Source organism: Curcuma longa, chromosome 21 (genome assembly GCF_044706935.1).
Source record: "Curcuma longa cultivar G26 ecotype Majalengka, Jawa Barat chromosome 21, ITB_CL_G26_1.1, whole genome shotgun sequence".
Classification (NCBI taxonomy): domain Eukaryota; kingdom Viridiplantae; phylum Streptophyta; class Magnoliopsida; order Zingiberales; family Zingiberaceae; genus Curcuma; species Curcuma longa.
Window position 1 is genome coordinate 4,410,234 of NC_133881.1, and position 18,987 is coordinate 4,429,220.

General features: G+C 33.9%; 1 protein-coding gene and 1 pseudogene across 2 annotated transcripts; both read right to left on the bottom strand.

Annotated features, from left to right (window-relative positions):
* Window positions 1-8,128: 8,128 nt before the first annotated feature.
* LOC141815670 (putative disease resistance protein RGA3) lies at window positions 8,129-11,628 on the bottom strand (annotated as a pseudogene).
* A 2,515-nt stretch (window positions 11,629-14,143) lies between these two features.
* On the bottom strand, window positions 14,144-18,496 carry LOC141815060 (histidine biosynthesis bifunctional protein hisIE, chloroplastic). 2 transcript variants are annotated; one of them, XM_074703023.1, is made up of 7 exons: window positions 18,361-18,496; window positions 18,127-18,277; window positions 17,031-17,231; window positions 16,553-16,798; window positions 16,381-16,476; window positions 16,124-16,275; window positions 14,144-14,583 (listed from the first exon to the last, which is right to left on the bottom strand). In XM_074703023.1, the coding sequence occupies exons 3-7, from the start codon at window positions 17,199-17,201 to the stop codon at window positions 14,370-14,372; spliced, it is 879 nt and encodes a 292-aa protein (XP_074559124.1). In that variant the 5' UTR covers window positions 17,202-17,231; window positions 18,127-18,277; window positions 18,361-18,496; the 3' UTR covers window positions 14,144-14,369. The 2 variants fall into 2 exon arrangements, with proteins under 2 accessions (XP_074559124.1, XP_074559125.1); XM_074703024.1 differs by lacking the exons at window positions 18,127-18,277; window positions 18,361-18,496 and having other exon boundaries at window positions 17,031-17,056; window positions 17,130-17,148.
* Between the last annotated feature and the right edge of the window lie 491 nt (window positions 18,497-18,987).

The following is an 18,987-nucleotide window of genomic DNA, read 5'->3' on the forward strand; positions in this document are numbered from 1 at the left end:
ATTATAGTTAACATGCGTTGTCTATTATATTTAATAGCGTTGTCTATTATACAAATATTATTATCAATAAATAAAAACTATTGTATTTTTCATGTACAAAAACAAAGTCTATTATATTTACCAAATGACTTCCATATACAAAATCATTGTCTATTACAAAAATATTGTCTATTACAAAAGCATTACATAGACTTAATTACATAATATATGCTTCTACCAACTATCACATTATATATGCTGTTGAAGTGATATGACCTCGGCTTCTACCCCTCACACGCCCGGCTCAAGTGCTTTTGTAATCACATCCTCTTTTGTCCCTTCAATTTGAAATATGGAATATATAAGTAACATCTATATTTAAACCAATAAGAACTAAGCTAAGATATATATAACTGTAAAGGTTTTAGCTGCATGTTATAGTACCTTTGTCCATTGGTAATCAAATATAGTATCTATGCTTTTCTGTATTACTCCACAAATAAGGCAAACAAGAACAAACTCATCATGGAGCAAGTAGGAATGACCACATTCTTCTTCTTCTACTACTTCTTCTTCTTGCACAACTTGATTGTCAGAAGCATCATCCTACAAGAAAAAGGTTAACAAATAAATTATAAAAATAGAAATATTAAACATGCTAATTATGCACACTGGTCAGTTTCATGCATACTGGTCAGTTTCATGCTAATTAAAAGCATGAATGATGAATGGTTGAACTTGGATTAAGGATAAGGGGGATGGTCCATGGCCTGTAGCTATGAAATGTCATGTCATGCCATTGCATGAAATTTGAACCTTTATTTCCTCCAGTGCAATAAAAATTATGCAAGAATGGTTGATGTCAACCGTTCAGTTAAGGGGGATGGTGCTTCAACTGCAGATAATAATCTAGAAAATCAACAATGCTTATGCAAAGTAAACAAAACATCATATTAATGAATATGGAAACTGCATATTAAGGAATGTGTCATTCGTGTCAATGACATTTAGAATCTGCAGAAAGTGACATTTAGAATCTGCATAATTTGAAAGGACAGAGTGCCAACTTCTCTGTAAAAGACTATGGTTGTAGCTGGAAACAGGAATTCTGTAATAGAAACTGAAGGCAACTACTGAAAAATCTAACATGCAAGTACTTAAAGATCATCAGTTCTTGAATCTACAAGGAATAAAGACGAATATGCTGATCATAAAACAACAATTATAAATAAGGTTCTACTTTACCAAGATTTAGACTGCTAGAAATGTGTTCATTTCAATCATCACTGATATTAAGATTTTACACAAGATCAGTAAGTTATGCAGATTAATTTCTTGTTCATAAATTAGGCTTCTAAATTGCAAGTATAGAAGTGTAAGACTACTTTCCACAACTAGCTAGCATTCTCTATGATGATGAATCAGGAAAAGAAAAGAAATAATGTATCACAAAAAAAAATACAGATGCAACAAAGCTAACCTTCATAAATTCCATTGCTAATGACATATCTTTCCAAAGATCTTCCAATCCATCACTTTCTGGCAATACTTTTTCATCTTCATTGAAGCTCCTGTCGTGTGCCTTCTCTTGCAGAGTCACAGCAGAATCCTAGAATCAAGCATCAACATGCAATCAGATATCATAATTTTGGAATTGAAACACCAATATCAAGTGGATAATTTAACTTCACAAGCAGCAATTTATATAACACATTAATATTATATAAGATCGTATTAACAAACTGAAAACAACTGGGGATATCTGTCAGAGATATTACATGAATGGCTTCAAGTTCTTTAGTTACGCTCCCATACTTGCCTCCATCCATCCTTTCCTCCTCTTTGTTGCAATCCTCATTGTTGATCTTCCTCCTCTTATTAGCCTCGAGATCCATACTAGAAGGGGAAAAAAGGTGTATTGCAGTGACAGAAATAATTTTCGGAGGAAGACAAGAGGCAAGGTTTTAGGAGGATGAACCTCTCACGCGAAGGTGCAGGATCACGTCCACGAGAGTTGGGTGTCCAAAGTTTCTCCACGTTAGGGCTCCCTTCCACGTCAGGGCTACTCGACTTTGAAACCCTAGGGCAAGTTGAGGGAGGGCGACGAAGAAGGCGACTAAGGGGTTTGCTTGATGGTCGAGCTAGTCTAGCCCGGGGAGATGATGTGGCACGAATCAGAAGGCTCCTCGTTGCGACAGCGTGGGAAGTCGGCACCGCTGTGCTTGCTGGCTGCGGAAGGAACGAGATGGGAGAAAATGTCGGACCGCGTCGTCGCTCCCGTCGAGGATGAAACTAGCACGAGAGTGTTATACTGCGTCGGGATCGGGATTCGGAGAGGATAAGTTGGGCGGAGCGGCGAGAGCGGAAGAGAGGCAAGGAGAGGTGCGAGAGGGGGAAGAGGATCGAGGCATAACTTCGAAGCATACCGTGGAGATAAGAAGTTGAAAGGTTTATGACGGGCGAAATCTTCGAAGCAGACCCGGACATAAGAAGATCCTGGATATATAAGATATCCTACAATACGTTTTAAAAACCGTTGTCTTTGACCAACCAAAAAAATACTAATAGACAACGCTTTCTTAAAAGGCATTGTCTTTGACCCAAAAAAACTGCTAATAGACAACGCTTTCTGAAAAATGTTGTCTTTGATTTTTATAAGACAACGTTTTTGGCTAAAAACATTGTTAAATAAAAAAAGACAACACTTTTGACAAAAAGCGTTGTCGTTCTAGCGTTGTCTATTTATTTTTTTCTAGTAGTTCCAATTTGAACTCATTCTCAATTTTTAACTACTTGGTCGACCAAATGGATAATGTAAGCATATTTAATTGGTCAAGAATGACGTGCAATCAGACATATATTTTACTGAATTATCTAGAACTCATGCCATATTTTGAGTTAGTATATATTATATATATATATTTTTTGATATCTAATATAATTTCTTATATTATAATCAGATTGTTATATCATTTGAAGAAAAAAGTGAAAAATAAAGCACATGTTGAAGCTTCTATTGTTAATGCATACATTGTAGAGAAAGTAATAACTTTTGCATCATATTATTTTGAGTCTCATGTTAAGAGCAAAAGATGGAGATTGGGAAGAAATGATGAAGGCCCTATTGATTCCAATTTGAACTCATTCTCAATTTTTAACGTAAGCATATTTAATTCGTCAAGAATGACGTGCAACCCAGACATATATTTTACTGAATTATCTAGAACTCATGCCATATTTCGAGTTAGTATATATTTTATATTTTTTAATTTCTTATGTCGTAAATTCTTTGTGTTATAATTATTTTTTTGAAGGATTTTTCAAAACCTATATTCTGAAATGTCAACACCATGGTTCAAATTATATGTAAGTAGTTAATCTAAATTGTACTATGATTTATACATATGTAAACTTTTAAATATATTTATTTGACTTTAGGTTCATGATAATCAAGCTCACCTTGAGCAAAAATTTTTATTTCATCTTTCTTGGGTCCAAAAGCAATTTTCATAAACGAATATAATTTTCATACTCAAGAATATGAAATGGGGAAGACTATAATGAATAGTGGGGTATGTGTTCAGTCATCAGGTCATAATAATGGTGAAGCAGCCTGCTCCTCTAACTCCTTGATCACTGCAATGACCCGCGACCACAAACTCGAACTCTGCATATGGTGATGCACAATGAGCACCGCCACCGTGCATGTAGTCATAGCGCTCACCACCGTCTTTGTCATCGCCACCTTCCCCATGATTACTAGAGCTAGGCTTAGCGAATCTGACGAGTCGTTACCCACCTCCCAAGTAACACAACGATCGAGGCTCGAAACTCCGCCTTCCAAGATCCTTCCGTAGGATGTCAAAAAAGAAATTAGAGCAACTATAGTAATTGAAGTTGACAAATTAGTTGACATGGAGTTTGAAAAAAAGATTGACAAGACATATGTACTGAAGAGGAGGATATTATTGAAGAGCTAGTTGGCTTCCCTTGTTTTCCTTCGTCCACGAGAATGCCTTCATTTAAATCACAATCATCTGCTAGCTCTTTGGTTTCATTAGTTGAAACCTTTGTTTGCATCTGCTCATGTCCTTCTAATACAACCGAAGTATCTGTATTTCTATGTCCTTGGATAAATCTGTTTGTTGCTGCATAATGTCTGTTGAAGCTAAATCATTTGAGTGGTCAATAAAGTTCTGGACAAGGTTTGGTGCTTTCTTTGAAGGAGAAGCCTCCTGTGCAGTGGAAGCGTCGGCGCATCCGGAAACATTGACAAGGATTTGATTGAGCAACCCGTCAACATCGACGCCGAGACAAAAAATTGGATCACCGACTATTTCATCGACAACTTCATCCTCGTCGTATATTGGCTCACCAGTTGATTCGGTCTCGTCTTTATCATGATGAATAAATTGGGATGCCGAATCAATGCAAGGTGAGACGATGAAGATTGGGACTTCGTCGATAGATGAACCAAGCTGTTGATTGTTGTTGGATAAAGTGGGCGATCAACGCTTGATCTAGGTCTATCTCCTTTTCGTCAACATCATCATAAACTAGATCACCAAATATTTCAATCTTGTCATCATCTTTGCTGCTTCCTGTGATCGAACGATTGAGAGAGTGGGACTGATCGTACTCGATGTTGTCGAGGTCCGCATCTTCATGATTGTTTTCGCTGCCGTAGGAGAAAGGGGGAACGTAGAGGGGTTGTGGAGCCAACATTTTCTTGAAGTTGTAGGTGGTGGGGTGATTGATCTCGTAATCCTCAAAACCAAACTTGCGCTTCGACATCTCTCCTTCATTAGAAATTAATGATTTTACAAAAGTGAAATAAAGGAACTTACGACCTTTATGATTTTACGCCGCTAAACGCTGGAATAACTTTGTGGCTTATCTTTGTAGATCTTGAAGTATCTCGTCTCGAGTGCTACGATCACGGTGCGAGGCTTCCTCAGTCGGAATCTGCCTTCCTCAGCTGGAATCTGCCTGTCACGACCATGATCACGACCACGACGACGATCCATCGAATCTAAGAGTTGACTATTACGATCTTGTGCCGCTAGATGCTGGAATAACTTTGTAACTTATCTTTGTACGTAGATCTTAAAGTATATCATCTCGAGTGCTATGATCACGGTATGAGAGTTCCTCAGTTGAAACTTGCCTATCACGACCATGATCACGACCACGACGATGATCCATCGAATCTAAGAGCTCTGATATCAACTGACGCTGGACAAGATAGCGATTATCCTATGGAAAATATTGAATTCGTTGGTTCAACTGCGAACGTCGAAAATAATCTTCTAAAACCTATTCATTCGAAAGAATATCAGGAGATAGGGAAATAAATGACTGCCAAAAATATTATTAAATCAAAAACTTCTTCTCCTTAAATATTAACTCATAAGATATTTATATAGACCCAAAATCCTAACTTGTAGAAGAAGTTATCTACATCATCGTCTGAGACCCATATCACATCAATGATGATTTGTGTTTTTTACGACAGCCCGATCCTAGAGGCGATGGAGGCCTTACTCCTTCCTAATCCTTTAGTCCCACTCAATTTATTAACTTTATTAGTCCATCAAAACCATAGCAATTAAACCTTCGAAGTATAACTTTCGAGTACATGTTTACACAACTCAATTTGACCTATATTTTTAAGGTTTTAGTTTGAACTAAACAAGTTTAATCATACACAAGTCAATTTCTACCTATCTTATTTATAAATATTTATAATAATATTTAATTATGATAATAATTAATCTAGTCAAATTAAAAATATATAATCTAATATATAAGTTATAAATATATCATGTAATAATATATCTATTATAATATAAAATAATATAGATTTTATTATATTTTTATATAATTAAAATAATTTTATTTAAAAAATATTTATTTTTTAATGGAACTAAACAATGGAATTTTGTTTGATCACGTCACATGAGTCATTTATAACTCATCTAATCCGTTTAATTAAATCAGACGTAAATGCATTTACAAACTCACTTATAAACCGTTTGTGTGTGATTTTAAAAGATTTTAAATTGCTTACTATAAATAGATTAGGATCAAGTTTAGATTAAATGAGTTTTGAGTCAATAAGATACAATTTATAATTGTCTATTTAAATTATCATCCCTAGTTATGATATTTCAACAAAAGATGGAATCTACCATCCCAACGGCCTCACACGGTCAACTCCACTATCATCTGTGAGGAGGTAAATCGAGAAACTACAATTGACCAATACGGGGAGGATATTACCTCGGCTTCGTCAAGATTCGACCCTTGCTCATTTTAACAAATATATCCTATAGTAATCAACTCAATCATATCCCGAAGGCACCCCTAGTTGTGAGTTGTGATAATGAAACTACAAAAGTTTGTCTCATTTACATTGTTTTTAAGCATAGAAACACAACACGTTAATTATTCTATGGATGCAAGTGATGTTATTCATTATCCGGTAAGGAATAAGTTTTAATCTTGAAGTTAAAATATGGAAGTCATTTTGATAGATTTAATTAGTCAACCTTTAATTTTTAGGTACTCATACAACTTTGATCGATCTCATGAGTACCTAACTTGATCGGCATCAACGAATTTATATTTTTTAAAATTTAAAAAATTAAAAATTAAAAATTAATTTTTAAAAATAGATTTCTATATATAAAATTTAGTTTTTTAAGATGTAAATTTCTAATTAAATTTTTATATTTAAGCTTTCATAATAATTTTTTTCAATTGATAACATTATTAAATTATTAAATCTTTCTTGAAATATTATTGAATGCAAATAAAATTTTATTAATTTTATTTTTTTAAAAAAATTCTATCGAACCTAATAAGCTAACCATTATTGTCAATAATATTCTATAAATTATTCATGAAAAATAATTTATTTATTTTTTAAATTCGGACTATCATCTACATGGATATAATAAAAAATATTAATTTTTATTTTGATTAATTCAAATGAGCACTTAGATAAATAATCTATCCAAATTGTTTTAACAAAAATTATGTAAGAGATTATTGTCGGACATTAAAAAATAATCTCTAAGTATCGTATTAAATATTATTGATTAAAAAAAATATATGAAAACTGATTCATGTGCAAAATCTAAAATTTTCATTTAAAAAATATGAAAAATCAAGTAAAATATTAAAATGAATAGAATCAATATATTTCCACAGTAGTACAATATTATCAATTTTGAGCTTAATTAAATTCTCATGATTTTATTTTTAAATTTTATCTAAAAAGTCTCACATCAATAAAAATATTTTACATTTTATAAATTCACGATCTTCTTCATTTATTTTTAATATGAGACTTTAATTGTAATCCCAACAGAGAGGGAAGGATATGAAATCATCAACAGCTAAGAGAACATATATTTTAGAGAGATTAATGTAGAAAAGGAAAGAATTGATTAAGTTTTAAAAAATAATATATGTAATAAAAAATCTACAACAAATAAAATTAAAATAATTTAAATAAAAATGGATATTTTCTTTTAAGAAATGAAATAAAAATAATATAAAAAATTAAAAATCACAAGCTTTAATAAAATTAGGACCCTAGGCATAAACATTAACAGAGAAGATTCTCAATTATAAGGTTACCCTATCACCATTGATTCTATTAGATATTGTACAGAAAGACATGGATAAACAACCATGATATACTTTTACGTCAAGCATTGAATCTCTCTGTCAAAGTATACTTACTACATTTTCTTATCAAATATTTAAGGTTTTAGTTTGGTATAATACACATCTATAATTATTTAGAGATTATTGGATTTGCTTACAATAACTTGAGCAAAATTCACATTTACAATCTCTTTATTCAGATTTGTATTTATAATTATTTAATATTTTAAATGATATTTAATGAGAAAATAATTTAAATAAAAATTAATAAAAACCAATTAAATTTAAATATTGTTAATAGACATTTTAAGATATTACTAATTTAGTTATATATATACCAACAAATATATCTTTTCATTTAAAAAAAAACTGATGCTTCAACAATCATTCTGTTTCTAATGAAAACTTTTCAAAACTAAGAGAAAAAGTAAGAGGAATTTATAATGTAATAAGTTATATCATAATTTATTTTACGTGTACATCCTAAACATATATTCCAATTAAAATAAAAGTGATTAAGAAAAAGGGATCCTCAACTATAGGAATCCCTTCTCAATGGAAAGAATCATCCTTCTATGTTGGCGCTGCTACCATTGTGCTCTTTGTCATTCTTGTGATCATTCATCCATGTTATCATCATCGTTGTCATCCTCTCCATCATTCCAATCTTCGACGGTATTAATGACGAACCTTAACTCCATAAGCATTTGTTGTAGCTCCATCTCCTGTTCCTCTCCCTTGACATCATCGACACACAAAATGAAAGGCAATGATGCATATGAATAACCTTATGATTTATCAAAAGAGTATTTGTATATTGAAAAGAGAGGGCGTATGCTTTCCATACCAAGTCATTTACCAAGACATTTGGTATATGCTGTTGTTCTTTGAGCCCCTTCTTAAACAAAGGACACCACTTGATGTTCAGTTGTTGGAGGGTGGCTGGTAACTGCTTGAACTCAAGATTAGGGCAACATTCTATAATTAAAGAATTCAAGGAGGTGAGATTTTTTAATCCTACAACAACTGTCAAATGCAAATTTGGAACATCAAGTGCACCACAATTACCTAATGTCATTTCTTTAACAGAAGACAAAAGGGGCCACTGAGGAATCTTGATCAGCTCTGAACATTCTCTAATTTTAATAACATGGAGACTGGGGAAGTCACCAATCTCCACTCCATCCCACCCTTTCCAATTTGGCAAATAGATAAATTCCAAGTGTTTTAGAGAGGGAAATGCAATTTTGTTTTGGGAAGAAGATGGAGATGCCATTAGCATGGAGCAAAATTCACGTCCCACATGTTGAACGCCATCCATCCACCTGTATCCGAAGCATTTCCAGAGAAGGAAGTTGACCCAACGGTGGAAGTTTATTGCAATTGTTACAATCAGATAGACTCAAAGAGGTCAACTTAGTGAAGGATGAATCACTCACCCATCCAGCAAATCTGACACCCGGATAGTAATATATTTCAAGGGTCTTGAGATTGACATGCGGTTCCAAGTACTCAAGCTGCCACTCTGCATTCTTTCCATCTTTTTTGGAACACTTAAAAGCATCAGACCAATATAACGTCAAAGAATCAAGATACTTTTTTGTCTTCAGAGGCAATTTGGAGTTTGAAAATGTGTTCACCAATGTTGAAATACTAATGGAGATATGCCCTCCAAGTTTCATCAAACTATTCAATTCTCCTATGTCGCAATGCTCTTTTCCACAACTGACGTTGAAGTCGGTGAGTGTTTGCAAGTTGGTCAACTTTCCAATTCCAGATGGAAGAAAGGGACCTAGAAAAGGAAGCAAAAGATGACGTAGGTTTATCAAACTTCCAATCTGTCTTGGGAGTACAGAAATATTTGTATATGTCAGATCCAGAGTTTGTAAGTTGTAAAGGTTGTATATGAACTCCGGAAGACTCTGTATTGCATAATCTCTTATAGAAAGGTAACGAAGTAGTTTGAGGTTGCCCAATGAATCTGGTAGCTCTGTGATGTTCATCTGGCTTAAATGGAGTGCTCGTATATATTTTAATTTTTGGAAAAGATCGTCAAGGACTCCAAAAATTTTGTCTTGTCTTGAAATTAAAGGTCGTTTCCCCCATGATTTGTCTCGTGCTCTAATAAAAAGTGTCCGCATCAGTTTTGGTTGTTGAAGATCTTTTATTGTCTCCAGATGTTTTAGTAGATGAGGATCTTCTATGCTCACGTACAAATGTCGAATCTTTTGTAATTTCTTTGTGTCAAATTTGTTATCCATCACACAGAGGCATTCATCCCGAGCTATATATTGTGCAAGATCGTGAACAAGATCATGCATTGAAAAAAATTCCCTGTCAAGATTTAACATTGACCTCTCAGCCAATCTCTTTATATAATTTCTGCCCGTGTCCTCTGCTCTCTTATCTCCATCATCTTCATCAAGAGGAAGAAGACCTTGTGACATCCATAATCGGACTATTTCTTCTGAATCTAAACTCGTGTCTTTGGGAAATAAGGACAGGTATTGGAAGCATCTTTTAAGTTGGATCGGCATGCAATCATATGATATTCGAAGTGCTGGTAAAACTCCATTATTTGTTTCTTCTGATTCCCACATCTCATTCTCTAGTATCTCCTCCCATGAATCTATATCTTCTTTGTTTCTGAGAGCACCTCCAAGCACCTTCACAGCCAAAGGTAAGCCTTTGCACTTGTCTACTATCTTCCTACCAACGTCTTCAAGATGTGGTTGTAGGCTCTTATCTGCTCCTCCCAAAGCGACTCTCTTGAACAATGGCCAGCATACATCAAATGGTAAGCAATTCAAGTCGAGAGGACTTCTTGTCTCCATAATTCTAGCAACTGGTTGATTCCTAGTGGTCACTATAACTTTACCCACTTGAGCTGATAATAAGGGCTTTCTTAATTCATCCCAGAGAGTGAATTCATCATTCCAAACATCATCCAATATCAGCAAAAACTTTTTCCCCTGCAAATTCTCTTGTAGTGCATGTTGGAGCCCATCTAGTTCTTCATGAACTTTCACTTTTGTAAATGATTGTAGGATCTTTTCTGTCAAACTAGCAACATGAAAATTTTCAGATACACAGACCCATCCTCTTAAATTGAAATAGCTTTTCACTCTTGAATCATTATAGACAAGCTGAGCTAGTGTTGTCTTTCCCAGTCCCCCCATCCCAATTACAGCAATGACAGAAACTCCATTCTCTGTTGTATCATCCTCTGACAGCAGCCATTCAACCAGCATATCCTTTTCCTTTTCTCTTCCAAGAACATCTGATTCAACTACTAAAGAGCTTGTTTCTCGGTTCCCAACTAGGGGTGGCGAGGGGCTTCTCTTTCTCTTTCCAGCATTCTTAGGCAACGTTAGGAGTTTCCACTCTTTGGTAATCTCATCAAACCTTTTCCTTATCTCCGCAGCTTTATTTGCAAGTTCATCCTGTTGGGTTTATAATCATGAATCTAAACATCGAAATTATAGATTACAGTATGAATTCCAAAAGATTCATGCACAGGATCTTGTTATCATCTAGTTTACAACATATAAAATTAAACTGGAAACAACGGCAAAATAAAAAAAGTAATCAAAAAAGTAATTGAGGTATTCACAACATTAATCACTGAAGAATCGCGTACCTGATCATGTGTTCCACTGTTGCTCTCATGTAGTTGTTTGGAACGCAGCACCTCGTACTCGTACTCTTCTACTACGTCTTCGGCATCATAGGCAACATCTTTGAGCTCGCTAAGCCAAAGCTTCTCCGAGTGACTTTTTACATGATTCTCCTCCTCTGAGTCATCAAGTTTGGCTTGGATTCTCCTCATCGTCTCTGTCAGCTTACTCATCTCTTGTTCAATATTTCTGCGTGGCGATGAAGAAGAAGATGTTGTTGACGGTGAAGCCAAGCTATGCAGCTTGGCTACCATCGTGGTGAACATGGAAGACAGGAACCCTCCTCCGGCCATTGTTCTTCTCTGTTTCTTGTTGGAAATGTTAGGTAGGCAAACTAGGAACTAGCGGACTTATGGTAAGGGATAAGGGACATAGTCAATGCATCTATGCAAAGTCTCCCATGATGTAGACTGCTCAACAACTCTTTGGACTAATTGACATCTATGCATGTTCAATACGCACCTCTGTTTTATTTTTATTTTTATTTTTTTTATTTAGAGTAGTTTCATTGCCAACTCTGCAAACTCTTTTTTATGAATAATTATTTCTTAAAAATTTTAAATAACTTTTTAATGAGAATAAAGCTATTTTTACCATCAAATATAAAAGTAATTATTTTATGTGAATTTAAAAAATTGCTTCGTCAGAGAACTTCAATCTAACGGAGCTTAAATCTAATGTTAATGGGTTGACAGAGTTTAAATCTAACATTAATTAAGTTTTTTTGCTTAGCTTATTAGTTAATGTTCCAATGAATTTATCAGGCACGATATTGATCATAGTAAATATATAATTTTTATTCTAATTAAGTTTGTTATACCGTAAAGCAACAATATTAATTCAATAATATTATGGCATGCAATTTAAATCATTTTCCTAAAAGCAATTTGAGTCTTTCATATAAGATGAAAATTTAAGCATAAATTTATGATGCATATATAAAAAATATATAGAAAATGAGGAGAAAAATAAAATTATGATATCGTTAATTTCCAAACTAAAAGACAGAAGAGTCTTTGTTTATTTTGTCAGTATTTATGATAAAAATAAAATTATATTTAATATTATTCAATTAATGAATTATTATAATTATTATCTGAATATATAAAAATGATAATTTGGAAATTATTTTTTGATTTATTTATATTTAATTTTTTAATTAATGATTTCAAACTAAACGAAATTGAAATCGAATGAACTATTTATTACTGATAACCATCTGTAAATATTTTTTTCTAGTTAATCAGCCTTTTTTTAATTTCAGATAACTTTATTTTTAATATGTTTTATCTTTTTTTTTCTCAGTTATTATGAATCATGCTCATTCTATCCCATAATCCCTTCAAAATACTTTCATGTATAATCTGAAGCATGCAGCGGGATGCAGAATTAAGGGATGCACAGATAGTCGTGAAGTCGTCAATTGTTTGGAGTGATATATTTGTCGGTTCATATAAAGTGGAATATGCTTAGATTAGATACCTTTTATTTTATGACGCGCTTTTAAAGTGGAACATGGTTAGATACCTTACAAAAATTATATTTATAATAAAAACAAATGAAACGTAACCCAGTCAACAAAATGTGTACGTTCTGTGTGCTGCAGTGCAGTTGTTGTCATTGCTATGAAACATAAGTCTTTGATTGTCTTGTTAGAATTTATAATAAAAAAAGTATTTAATATATTTAATTTATGAAATATTATAATTATTATCTGATTAGTGTTGCGAAATAAAATGCATTCTAGAAAGAGGCAAAGAACCACATCATATCCACTGTTACTTCTGATGATGCACTGAACCAGGCAACCTCTTCAATTGCAGTAGAGACCGAAGACGAGTTTGCATTGCCCACAACTAAAATTGTTAAGGTTGACAAACAGCAGGAGATTTTAACCGAAGATTCATTCATTGAAACACAAAGTGAACGTGGCACAGATACTGTTGTATCGGCAAAACCCAACACATGGATACAGAAATTCTCATGGAGAGATGTCAGACAGTCTAGTGACAGTAGATTTAGCATTTCCAATATATTGCCAGCGTCAAAGTCACTTAAAGCAAATGATTCAGCCACCAAGATGACTGCTATGCCAGAGAAGAAGAAAATGCGATCCGATGGAGAGAGTTCAGTGAATGTTATGGTTGAAACAAATGCCTTACTTGCAAAAACTGCATCAACAAGTCTCATCAAGGAATGCAAAGGGAGAAACAGCACTCGGTAATGACAATGTTGGAGACCATCAGACAATCAACATTGGTGAAAATCTGCACCTTCATGTGCAGTGCCAACTCCAAGGAGTGGTCGAGGACAAAAGAAGTTCTGAGTGGCTACCTCAAGAAACTAAAGCTAAGCCACATAGGAGATGATGGGAAGTCCGATCACTTTGGACTTCTTAATGCTTTTTGGACAGGTTATCCTAACTCTGTAGCATCCAAAATCCTTTTGTAGCTTTAAATTTTAAATGTTAAGTGTGGCTGCTATTTGTTAAAGGTTATAGACCAACTTCTGCAGTGATCCTTTTACCTGTATCTTGACAGGGTTTTCATTTAATATTATGTTTTGAGACGGGCGTTGTTCGGTATCAACTCTTTGGGAATATGAATGATCCTATGCTTTGAAATAATGTTGTGTTTACTCTCAATGAAGGAACGAGGAGAGAAAATCACAAAATTTGAGAGTTCTAACTAGCGGGATCACAACTCATTATAGCATAAAGATGGGTTTTGCAAAATTTCATTTATATATGCAAAAATTATAATTGAATCACAAACATGTAAAATGAAAATTATAAAACTAAAGGATTGCAATTGAGGAATCACAACTCATTACTAACATAAAGATGGGATCTATCAAAAATAACACTATCAAAATGGATTACAAGCTATAACTACGATACATTAAACTTATTCAGGTGATCATAAAACTAGGAAACTTGAATGTCCATACATAACAATTATTACTTTAAGGAATATAATTAAGGATAAAGATTGTCATGTTCAAGCTTGGATTGTTGTACCTGGCTAAGCCATTGATTCAGCTTTGGTTGGTAGACCTCTTTCGGCTGCTCTTTTCCTCTATGCCCGACTGAGAGAATCTTTTTCTAAGGACTTCAAGGACCTCTTCCATTTTCACATCCTTAACCTTGAGCAATACCATTGCATGGAATAGCAGATCTGCCATCTCGGATGCAGTTCGAGTCTTGTCTTCATTTTGGAGCAATGTTTCGGCAAGTTCTGAGGCCTCTTCTCTGAAAGCATAGGATCCAAAACACCATAATGGACTATTTAACATGTAAAGTATTAGCTAAGAACAAAGTGAATTAAGCGTTAGTTTTAACAACTCAAACAAGATCTCATCTTCATCAAGCTCTAACTCTTAAGGAAGCCATAATTAAAAGAAACAATATACATCTTAATGATACTGAATAAACTTTTCTATGGTTAATTTATCATTCACGGCTTCAACTCTAATTGATTCAATTTACCAACTATCAAATTCACAGACTATCTTCAATCATAATAATCTCATTTTTTTATTATTTTTTTTAATGTTCCTCACTCTTCTTGCCTAAACCAAGTTGTGATTGATTGGTTTCTATCATAAATAAAATAATTTGGAATCCATCATTAGTTAAAGAAACTTAATTGGAATTTAAAAATTTTGTAATTAGATCTACATCAAGATTGATCAAAGTGCAGTCTTATTATCCTAAATCATTATACATCATTCTTCTATATATCATATCACGTTTGACTAAGGTATGTTTTACCTTCTTATTTTGTTGATTCATTATGTTCGCATGACATTATGCATGATTCTTTTTTTAGATAGTTTATCTGTAGAGATAATTGAAGATTAAATTAGTATAAGGTTGCATATGGATATGTGGGCATATGTAATACAGTGTATCAGTATAGAATAGGCAGAATGCCATTAATTAAACAACGGTGTTTACAATACATATTGAAAAATTTAGACAAAGATATTATGTATCAGTAAACATGTAAAAAAATAAAATTAATATACATATACTACCTCAAGCATATAGGAGATACTATATTAAATCTTAAACATGTATACAAACAAGATATGGACTAGCATTGTTCATGAAATGTTCGCAAGTTCTATTAATGAACAATTTATGAACATTCTTCATAAACATTCGGCTTATTGCCCGAGCTTAATGATTCTATCAAGGCTTTTTTATGTTTATTGAACAAACATGGTCGAGCTCTTATTGAGTGGAGTATCAAGTCTGTTTGTGAAGTTTGGCTCACTTACAGCCATATTGAATACTCACTAACTCTGGATTTACCAATCTTGAGTTGAACAAGTACCATCTTCCGTGTAGTAGACAATAGTTTTGAAAGACACAAATAACAAGATAAGTCCTTGTACCAACCCAAAACAAGAGTATAGTTTGTACCTACTCAAAATTCTCCATTGTTAAACTGCTATTATATGGATATCAAAGTTATTAAAAACTCATCAATTTGCTAAATCTCATCAGAGTCAACCATACACAAGCAGAAATTTGAATTAAATCTCATGGCATATTTAATTCATTGGCTAAATACCAATTGATATCAAGCTTCACTATATCAGGACCCTTGCCTTTTAACAAGATTGTCAGAACAATATATCTCTGAGGTCCAAAAAAAAATGGTTGGCAAAGAAAAATATAAACTAACCCAAAATGAACTGGAAAATTATATCAATCGCGATACACAAAAAAATAATTCCCAGTTCTGCATGAGTTGTATGTGACAGTAATGAAGACAACACACCTGACTTTGGAGCAAAGTAACTCATTGTCAAGAAGCAACTTCTTCGTCCATGATGGTTTTCCATTTTTCAATGAGTCGATTTCATCCTTGCGTTGCGAAATTGTAGCCTCCAGTGAGTATAAGGTTGTAGATGCTAGATGATCTTGGATGGGCTGTGAGCAATGATGTAGATAAACTACCACAAGATTCCAAAATAACCAAGAAGCATGGCAGAAAGAATATATTAAGAAGTTTTGAAAAATGTCCAGATTACAAACCTCTTGATCACCCAAAAGATCATATACTGATGAATAGTAACAGGTCTCTGCTCCAGTATGGCAGGTTGGTCCAACAGGCTTCCCAAGGTATATGATCTAAACAAAGGTAGTAAAAGTAATGCATCAAAATCTTTGATCAAACACAACACTATATTATCTTCTGGAAGCTTACTGAATCATGATCACAATCAAGAAAAATGTCTTGGACATTTATGAAGTTCATAGAGGTCTCTCCCTTTGTCCACAAGGTTGACCTTGATCTACTGTAGAAAGTTGCCTTGCGAGACGCAATGGTAACTGCAAGTGCTTCTTTGTTAGCAAACCCCTGCATCAAAATAGCTCCAGTGTCCACGTTTTGTGCAATAGCAACTGCCAACCCTTTGCTGTCCCATTTGACACTATCTAATAGTGTTTCTATCTGAGCAATTCATGGGAAAACAGATTAAACAATTTGTTCATATTAGTTCTTGTATTGAAGGCACATAAATCTAATGCTAACAAAGTCATTTTTTATTAATTACCTTGAGAAAGAAAATAAATTTTGATTACAGCAAAAGGACAAGTATTATAAATGATGTCAGCCTAAAACCTAATGTCAAGTGGGACAAACATTGAGTAAAGGTTTGGAGGCCAATGTTGTAAGTGATTACCTTAGAAGTGATAGGAAGACTTTTAGCTACAGGTTGGAACGACTGATCAGATAAAGAAGCAGAGATTTTTAATGAACAATTTTGGTTCCAGTGCTTCACCCGACTCGTGAGACGGTGTTCAACTGCACCACTGATCAAGGAATGGAAACACACAAGAGAAGCAGCCGGCATTTGAGCTCCTACTTTAACTTACAGATCAGGCTGCTCAGAATAAAAAATCCTTAAGTCATGAGAATAGCCAAACAAAATAAACGCATCGGTATTAAAACTCCATCACTGGCCAAATCTTGAGTCATTGGTTCACTAGTCATCCTAGATTTTATAAAAAATGCATTTAGTGGAATAATACTTTGTGATAATCATAAATGTAGTAATCTAAATAAAAATTCTGAAATGCCACATATTAGACATATAAAAAAACTAATGTATGCCCAGAATTCATCACAAATGGAAAGGTTGTATGACTAATAAATTTTCTACCCATGTGGCCAAACATTACATACTATAAACCGCTATATTACCAAAAAAAGATTACAATTCTAAACTAGGTATAGCTACTATAATCACCTAGAAACAAGGTTACTAAACTTTCTGAAATCATAATCCATTTTAACCACCAAGGTTTGATGCAAACACGAGCAGTGGATGGGGATAACAAAACTGTAGACAAGATCACCAAGGATTAAAGAACTAAAGTAGACAGAAACATATAAATATGAATAAAAATGAAAAACTCATAACTAACAACCCTAAAGATCAATTTCGGCAGTAATGGCACGATCATATAGACCTGTATCAGATCAGTTACTGAAAATACTAATGAATCCCCCAAAACTACCTGAGCACTAATCATACATCAGATCAGCATCAAAACAACCTCGTAAATTTATTGATGTGGCACTGGTACCTACCGATCATAAGATCAATCATGTCAGTGCATGTACTAGTTATGTTGCACAATCCTAAATCAACCAGCACATGGATATACATTCACCAATAACAAATCGTCACAGGTTTACCACTACAAAAAGTTCCAATGAATAAAATCTACAACCAGAATTCGTGGGTTCTGATGGCTAAAAGATAGTGAAAATACCTTACTAAAAAGTAGCAGCTTTCCAGAGAGAGTAGTCAGTCGGTTGCCAAATCGCCCGCTATAGGAGGGAATAAGAACCCAAGATGTGCTGCTTCCGTAAACAATAAACGGATAGGGGGCCGGAGGTAGCGTGGATGGTAGCTGCTGGCAGCTGGAAAGAAGAAGAAAAAATGAGGGGAAGGCGAAAACACGATGGTGATAATCGGAGAGGGAGAAACGCGCGATGATAGCTACAGGAGGGCACTAGCGTCGGAGGGCGCCACTGCTGCGACGGCGAGTGGCGACGACACTCCTTCGATGGCGATCCACCGGCGTGCGATAGAGAGGTTAGAGGAACGAAAGAGCGTTAGGTTATCCAGCCAAACCCAAATCGATTCACAATGGTTCAACTTCGGTTCAACTGATATTCAACTGAGCCCATTTTAAAGTTCGAACCCTAAGCGCACCGAAATCAATTTCGGCCTAATAATTTAACACGAATTAAATTATTTAAAAAATAAATAATTTTAATATCATATAAATTAATATTACACATGATAAAGTTATCTTAAATATAAAAATATATATATATATTATATTAATTCAAATTGAAATTATTTGTTCACCTTGAAGAATCTCATTAGTCACTAATTGTTTGCAACAATTAGTCAATAATAACAGTAAAGTAACTATGTAATTCAACAATTAACCCTAATTAAGGAAGATGATTGCATGCTTATTAATGGCTAAATTTCTAGAAACATGATTAACGTTCAATATTCACAAGGATATATCAACTTGTAAGGAAAGAGATCACAAGGATCCTATCCAAACAAAATTCAACATTAACCTTCATTATCGATTTTTGCAATGCCTGAACTT